This window comes from Prenolepis imparis, unplaced genomic scaffold, assembly GCF_030444845.1.
Source record: "Prenolepis imparis isolate NDT839.2.m4 unplaced genomic scaffold, iyPreImpa1.0 SCAF_14, whole genome shotgun sequence".
In the NCBI taxonomy this organism is placed as follows: Eukaryota; Metazoa; Arthropoda; class Insecta; order Hymenoptera; family Formicidae; genus Prenolepis; species Prenolepis imparis.
The window spans coordinates 10,630,383-10,638,645 of NW_028141172.1; the positions used below are offsets into that span (position 1 = coordinate 10,630,383).

At 40.7% G+C, this 8,263-nt stretch overlaps 1 protein-coding gene across 1 annotated transcript; it reads right to left on the reverse strand.

Moving 5' to 3' along the window:
• Positions 1-923: 923 nt before the first annotated feature.
• On the reverse strand, positions 924-3,627 carry LOC145945143 (uncharacterized). Its single transcript, XM_083053969.1, has 2 exons — positions 1,746-3,627; positions 924-952 (listed from the first exon to the last, which is right to left on the reverse strand). Exons 1-2 carry the CDS (start codon positions 3,625-3,627, stop codon positions 924-926), a joined length of 1,911 nt encoding a protein of 636 aa, XP_082910095.1.
• Between the last annotated feature and the right edge of the window lie 4,636 nt (positions 3,628-8,263).

The following is an 8,263-nucleotide window of genomic DNA, read 5'->3' on the forward strand; positions in this document are numbered from 1 at the left end:
AAAATTTCGACCATTTCGTTTCAGCAAAAGAAACATTTCGTCAATATCGTCACCGATTCGAAAATTACCTCAAAATGAAGAAAGTAGAAATGGATAAAGTAATGTCAAGGCATCTACTTAATAATTCAATAGGACCAGAAGGCTACAAGGTATTATGCTCAGTTGCAGCTCCCAATGATCCATTGACAGTCGACTACGACGAATTAATCGAAAAGGTAGAACAACATCTGTGTCCCAAGGTAAATATTGTCGTAGAACAACATAGATTTTTTAATTACGTTCAACAAGAAAAGCAAACGATCGCTCAGTATATAGCTACATTAAAGCAGAGAATTCTTGACTGTAAATTCGGAATTGGATGCGAATGTGACTGTAGATGTGATGATAAAGTAAATGACGTACTTCTTCGTGCACAGTTTATCAGGGAGTAGTATGTGGGCCACTATAGTGAGTCAAAACAAACCCCCACCACTCGGCCACTGGCGCCAGAGGGGCGTGGCTAGACAGGGCTTTTCGATCCGTGATTGGTCGATCCCCTAATAGGGGTCATTAGGCCCGGGGCTCTGATAGGCCTAACTATAGTGGCCCAGCACTCTGATTGGTTGGTTTTTGGGAAGAGAGTGGGAGAGTAGGCAGAGTTTTGAAAAAAGCCGACAAAATGGCGATAAAATATCGTGGTATAGCGTAGCAGGCGTGAGGATTATGACACCCCACCCCGTCTATGATAGGCTCTAACTATAGTGCCCCAGCACTCTGATTGGTTGATTTTTTTTTTTTTTGGAAGGGTAGGGGGTGAGCAGACAGCGTTTCTGAAAAAAGCCGAGAAAATGTCGATAAAAAAACGCGGTATAACAAAGCCGTCATAGAGCGGTTGGTCCCCGGTGATCGTGTATAGCGCTGAAAAAAGATAAATAAAAAACGCACTAATTTCGGCTGATCGTCGGCATCGTCGCTAATAAAGAAAACAAAAAGATATACAAAAAGTACATGCGGCTAGTCTCCGCTTTCAATTTATGCTAATTATCGTCACCTCGGGTAACAAAAAGAGGCCTAATAGAAAACACGTGCATTCGAGTTCGCATTCTAGTGACGCTACGTAAAGGTTTTATTGCTGAGAAGAATAAAATTATTTCGAGGTAAAGGAAGAATAGAGAATGAAAATGTAAGACAATTTAAGGTACAAAATTTTACTTTATGGTAATATTTTTAAATAAAATCGATATTATTACATAAACATGATACATAAAAATATATTTCCTTTATAGCATATTACATTTAAAATAACAGCAATATGACATTTTATTTTTAAATTTATTGTTACAATTGCAGAGAATTATTACTAATACTATATATATATATATATATATATATATACTTTTTACAAAAATTTACATTGCTTTCCTAATAAATGTATAAAATACTTATATAAAATATTGAAGAAAATACGCGAGAAAAGAATTATTTCGGTGATAAATATCCGTACGGAATCGAGTAACGGCTATTAATAAATTTACGTTTCACCAACACTGGTGCGCATATTTTCGACTCGTCCCGCGTTACAATTTCATGAAACGCAGTGCGTCGAATTGCGCTAAAACGTAAATTTATTGTAGTTTCATCTTCTTCTTCGTTATCTTCTTGTTCTTTTTCTAGATTCTTTTCTCGCGCTAATAATAATTTTTTAATGCTATTAAAATTAACGCGCCGTGAGTTCTCGTAATTGAGGGTTATTCCCTTAACTTTACAGGTTTCATATACTCGACCCTCGGGTGTTCGCACGATGTAGGCGTAAAATTTTGGGCCATCGGACACGAACTCTTCGATGTAGCTACCGCGTCCGTAGCTCTCGAGTTCGTCGGTCATATCGCCTAGAAAATTACCCGTGTGAGGTTCATATTCAGTCGGATCACCGGTGCTCGCATAAATACAGGAATCGGTATCGTAATATAACACGCGACGATCTAAACGCTCTAAATATTCGTATAATTTTAAACGTGCTTGCGCTGTCGTATATGCGGCTATCACTACGTTGGTTATCGGCGAGGGTACGACAGCCTCTTGTCGCAACCGCCACGAAACATATATTACCTCATCGTTTACAGGTAATATATCGGTTATCTCGTGCTCGGGACTTGTTAATAACAACATAAAACGCTGATGTGTCTTAACGACTTCGGTGTTTGGTAAATTGGATCGCTGACCGAATTTACCCCAGAATGAATTCAGACAAAGCTTCGCGACCGAGCGTAAACCGGGATTTCGCGCGATGTTTCGCTTATCGAGAACAATGCCCTCGATTTCCTCGTACTCCCGCAGGTATCGCTCTTTAGCGTCATCGTCCTCGCATTCGCCCGGCCACCTGCTTGCTTCCTGTTTAAGTTGTAGGAATGAGTTTATATATTCGGCGAACAATCCACCTTGCTGTGTTTCGCGATTATATTGGCTAATTTTATATTGCCAAATTTCATTTACTTTTGTCACGAGATAACCTTTTTCGATGGCCTTGCGTAATTCGCAGGTCACCCACGTACCATCAAATTCGCGTTCGCTAGGACGCTCGTGCGTACACGACGTCAGCGAAAATGTTTCGCAGCAACTGCGACATAAGGCGAATAACAATTTTCCGTGCACACGATATGGGAGTACTGGATGAAATAAATCGCGCGGTGGAAGTACCGTGCAACGTACGAGGCCTTCGACAATATCAAAATCATAATTCGGAGCCGTTCCGATTAAAGTGGAACATTCATCGTCGACATAAATATCGGGATGGCCGATAGGGAAAGCACCTGTCTTCAATACATACGGGTACAAAAAACATATATCCACGTAACGTATTTTCTCCGCATCCGTGATTTTGTAAAGAGTCGCGATATTTCCCGTCCGTCCACCGAAAAATGCATCGCGAGGATCGAGCGGTGCTGTTTCCACCATCGAATGGTTCTCAAGAAATTCGCGCATCTCGCGATTGTCCCGCATTTCCCGATCGAAGGTACACTCCCACTTTTCTGTCACCAAATACCCTCGCTGTCGCAGTCGCCACGAGATCGCGAGAGTTCGTTCGTATCGCGAGTCAATCGTGTCTTTACGGTCCATAGCCGACGAAAGCGTTTTATCGCGATTTATCGGAAAGCACGATGTACATCCGTGCCAAAAACAGCCGTGGAATTGCAGCACGTGACGCGACGTTACTCCCGTTTCCGATGTTTTTTCATAATAATCATCGACGAGTGTGCCGTTAATCGTACGATATTCGCGCGCACGCCCTGCATGGTTTATAGGATGACCGAGCTCGCGCTCCTTCCATACCAGCCACTGCAGAGCTTTACGCGAATACATGTTCGCTTTTCTGTATCCGCCGGCTGGAATAACACCTATTGTATTCAAGTGTAAGAAGTTTTTCCGAAAAACTGTCATACACGTCGAAGCGATAGTTGTACATTCCTCGAACGGGCATACATTTCCGCGATCTATAAAAATTTTTCTAAACGCCATGCACGCTCGTCGAAGTATATCAACATCGGTACGGCAATATTGCACTATCTCGCGTTGAAAATCAAACACGGCGTTTTTTAGCCGCATGTCCGTGTGCCACGTGAGAAAGCGTTCGCGCTCTTTCGATTTCATAGTTTCGGGGGAGTAGTAATGTGCGGTGGGTAATGGTCCGACATACGATTGATTTTCGATAGTATTGAATAAATGCGGAAAAATGCCTTTATCCGGCGTATACCTTTATCGGGTCCTTCAACCCGAAAGCCTTCGGTAAATCAGATAAAAGCATCGGCATATAATTCACGCTATCGATAAACTTTGTACGTCCAACCGTTAATACGACGATCTTTGTCCCGTTCAAAATCACTTTCGGCTCGAGATTGACGCGATTTTCTACAATATATTGCAAAATAAATTGAGCGTCGAACGCTTTCGCATTGTGTGCTATACATATGATCTGCTTGAAATATTTCGTCTTTCGCGTTGCGAAATCGACAAAATGTTTCACCGGATCGTTACGAAACACGAACTCTCGCACTCCGCACCAGTGACAACGCACTGACATATCATTGTTTTGCGCGCACACTTCGCAAATTTGTTGCGCGACGCAGAGTGTCGGAACGTGTTTTTTTACGGACGTCGTACCTTCGATCGTTTCGTCCTGCCGCGTTTCAAAATCGTAAAACACGAATGCTACGCCTCCTTTTCTGTCTTCATATGCAAATTTGCTCGCTTCCTCGTTATCAATTGCGCTTTCTTGGCGCTCCTCGGCGGATATACTTAATACTGTCGACGCTTCTACCACCGGATGTGATGTCGACGACGATGATCCGGCGGAGGAATTAACGTCGCGACGAAGAGGTCTCATATAGCATAAATGATTTCGAGGTTGCGCCGAATGACATAATCTACAGTAAGAAATGCCGCATTCGTGTTTCGCTTTCACTTTAACTACACAGCCGCATTCATCGCAAAATCGTATGACACTACAAACACTCGCATGTGATCTACCGTCATATGATTTTTCCCTACGATGACGCTCGAAACACGATGCACCGTAAAACGTCCGATTGCATACGTCGCATTTTACGATTTGCGCGTCGAAGTAATCGTACGCTGGCACGGCAAAACAACGCGGACATTTATTTGAACACCGGTGACCGCTACCTCTATCGTTTCGAAAGCCTACATTACACGCTACGCAATAATTACGAGAACTCGCGGCGGCTTTTAAATTTAGTACAGGGTTGAAATGACACGAATCCTCATAATACATAATATTTAACCGATGAGAGGATTCGCGTCCGAGAGAAGCGAGTATCGCTGTGCCGTCATAGAACGGTTTCTCGCCGCGACCAAAAGTACTAAAATTATATACAGCGATAGCGATATTATCAGCGGCGAGATACCGCTGGAAGCGCTCGATTTCATGAATCCCGCATCCTTCTTCGGGTATTATTACACCAGCATTTCTTGTTAATTCTAACGCCCATTCGCGTTGTGACGCCGATTGCGGATGCCTAACTCTATTCCATTTATTGTGTAATTCTCCCGTACGTATGTTACCGCGTTCACAATAAATTTGCGCTACTACGAGAGAGCGCGGAAAACACAAGTTGTCAGAATTAGCTATTTCGATTATCGAGCGCTTAGCGATATTTTCACGCGTTAATGCGACACGCCCGCGACCCGAAGGAACAGCGATGTTGAAAATATGTACATTAAATTGTTCGGCGATATCGAGTCCTCCCGCGCTTTGCGCTACCGCGCTCACGAGACCCCAAATATCCTCGTGGGACAAGTCGCGCACCGGACGAAAAGATAAACCCGCGGGACCGTGCGATAAATTCGGCGAATCGAACGATAATCCTACATAATCGCCCGGTTCACTCGAATTTGTCGCATATGCGTGAATTTCTCGAAACGCGTTTTCTAAGGAACGATAAATATCCCCGCCTTCGGGTAACGGACGTATCGCGAAACTCGCTTCTCTGCCGATTACCCCGAATCTTCTAAATCGACGCGCATTTTCTCTAAGCAAAGTTATATAATTAAAATTATCGCTGACCTGATGTTGCTGTTGTCGCGCCTGCTGTTGCGATTGTCTATGCTGCTCCTCCTCCACCTCCTCTTCACCCTCTTCCGCCTCCGACGAAATATTATCCTGTTCATGCTCTTCCCTCGCGATTTCTTCTCCATTATTCTGCGAGTGCGATAATAATACTCTCTCAGGCGCGTCGCTTTGCTCACTTCCTCTACCTCCTCCGCCACTTTGTACTATTAAAAAAGAAAATTGTTAAATCGAATATATTACATAAAATACTAAGTTATTTTCTTTTCTTTTATGCTCGAATTTAATCTTCGCGCAACTGCTAGCGTTATAATACAGTGAGATAACTCACCTTTTGGTGGTAATCGGTGTATCTCGAGTAACGCTTCCCGCTCCCCCGCCGCTAATATTCCGGAGAATAGTTAACCGACAAGCGACGAATTGCTAAAAATTTAAATCCGTTTAAGATTAAATTCGAACATAAAAATTTGAAAAAAGTAAAATAACTCCATTACCTTCTACACGAGGATCGTATTCATCTTCTTCGTCCTCCTCGTAATTTTCTTCCTTTTTTTGTTCTTCTTCATAATTTTCCTCTTCCTCCTCCTCGTCTTCTTGCTCGTCTTCCTCCGGTTCCTCTTCCCGCTCCATTTCTACTATTTTAACATTTGAAATTTTGTTATAAAAATAATATATAATATATAATTTAAAAGTTTTATATTGCTTTGTATTTAAATTTTTGCAGAGCTATGTAAACTTATATTTTCTAAATATCGTCTTACCTTGTGTGAACACCTCGCTATCCGCTGAGCTTACAGCAGTTATAGAAGCGGCTTCGTCGTCGTCGTCGTCGACATTATTATTATTATTAATAATATCATCTTCGTCATCTAAAATAATATATTTATATATTAAGATTACTAATTTTTTATATTTAAAAAAATATTTTATTATTTTTAAAAAATGTTAACTTACCAGATACATCGATAACAGCAATCGGCAAGTTTTCCGGCGGGTGTATTCGTGCTCTTCCTGAAAATATTTAATTTTTTATCAGTAACTGTAATTTTACGAATAATTATTATATATGTTTAACGTTTGTAAACTTACGCGAAGGTCCTGCCTCGGGCTCTTCTTCCGCTCTGCGTCTTCGGGTGGGGTGTACTGTGGCTAATTTTACAGGAGTGTTCCTTGCTACGAATAAATAATAACGATTAAAAATTTAGGCTTATAATATAATTACTGTTTCATATTTTTTCTCATCGAAAGGAATAAAATAATTACCTGTTAATTGTTTTCTTTGATAATCCGCCAGTAGATAGGCTGCATATCCACCCACATCCTCTTCTTCGTGTTGAAAAGCTTCACGCATTAATATTATTTCCGCGGTGGCGTTTAATAATTCTCTATCGCCGCCGAAATGCCCCAATCTATATAATACTCCAAGTAACGAATTGGAGATCAAGCCCGCGAATTTTCTAAAAATATTATAATTATTACACGGCTCTTCCGTCAGCCGTGATAAATACGACGCGGCATTTATCGTCGGCGACAAATTCGCGGCCAAAGTTATGCATTCAGAAATTAACTTTTTCTGAGCTGCCATTTTTTATTTGCACTTAACGTTTGCACTCACAACACTAACGCAATACGTCGAAACGTGTACGTCCACGAGACTGAGTAGCTAGGACGATGTCAAACTCAAAATGCGGATTTTCTATTACGCTTCGGAGAATTTATACTTTATATCCACACCCACCAAAAGAATGAAGGCGTCGAAAAATTCAATATTTTCTTCGTTTATATTTTAAAAGAGTGGGAGGTTCGGAAAAATTTTCAATTCTCCCGCTAGCGCTTATTTTGTTTTTCGAAAAGGAGGCGATCATAGAGCATACGCACATTTCTTAGTCTACTTTACTTACCTATCGAATGGTGCTTTTCTTAACAACTAGGCGTGACTGAAAAGATTTATAGTTATTTAATTGGCAAACGTCGATTTTCTTTCCGACGAATATTCTAGATGGTGTTTGAGTTTTACAACTATTTTCCTAGCCGGGTCGGGGAAAATCATAAAATCATTTTCTCTTATTTCTTCAGATACAAAAAATAGTTGTATAGAGTATAAGCCTGCTTTTTTTTATCCCATCATATAATGTTACGAGGTCTAAATCGCCGATCTTGCTTTTTCTTGTCCGCAAACATTTATTTTACTTTTTATTACAGGGTTTATTACAGAGGATTATTACACGCTATTCTTCGATCTAATCCGGCGTTTTCGAACTCGCAAATCCTTATTACTATATTTTAGAGCAAAAAATATTTTCAAATCAAATATAATCTCTCACGAGTTTTCTTTTTGTTTAAACATAATTCGATTTTACATAAAAAATTAATTTTCCGTTTATTCACTTACATACACAAATTTTGTTGTCCTCTTCTCTCGTGTTACACGATCTCAAATCTCATCTCTAGAAATTTCTAAATGTTTCTAGAAGTTTTTTATTTACACAGGACTGAACATGAAAAATCCTGATTTTTCACATATAAATTGTCTTCCCCACTTTGCTTTTTTAAATTTTTGCGAGAGAGGGAGATTGGCAATATAAGCACGTCGACAAATCGCTCTTCCGTATTCATTCGAATTCGAGCGTACGAAAATATAAGTTTGTGCTACGAAGAAAGAATTCCACGTGATTTCGCCATTTTGCTGCGTGTCGTGAC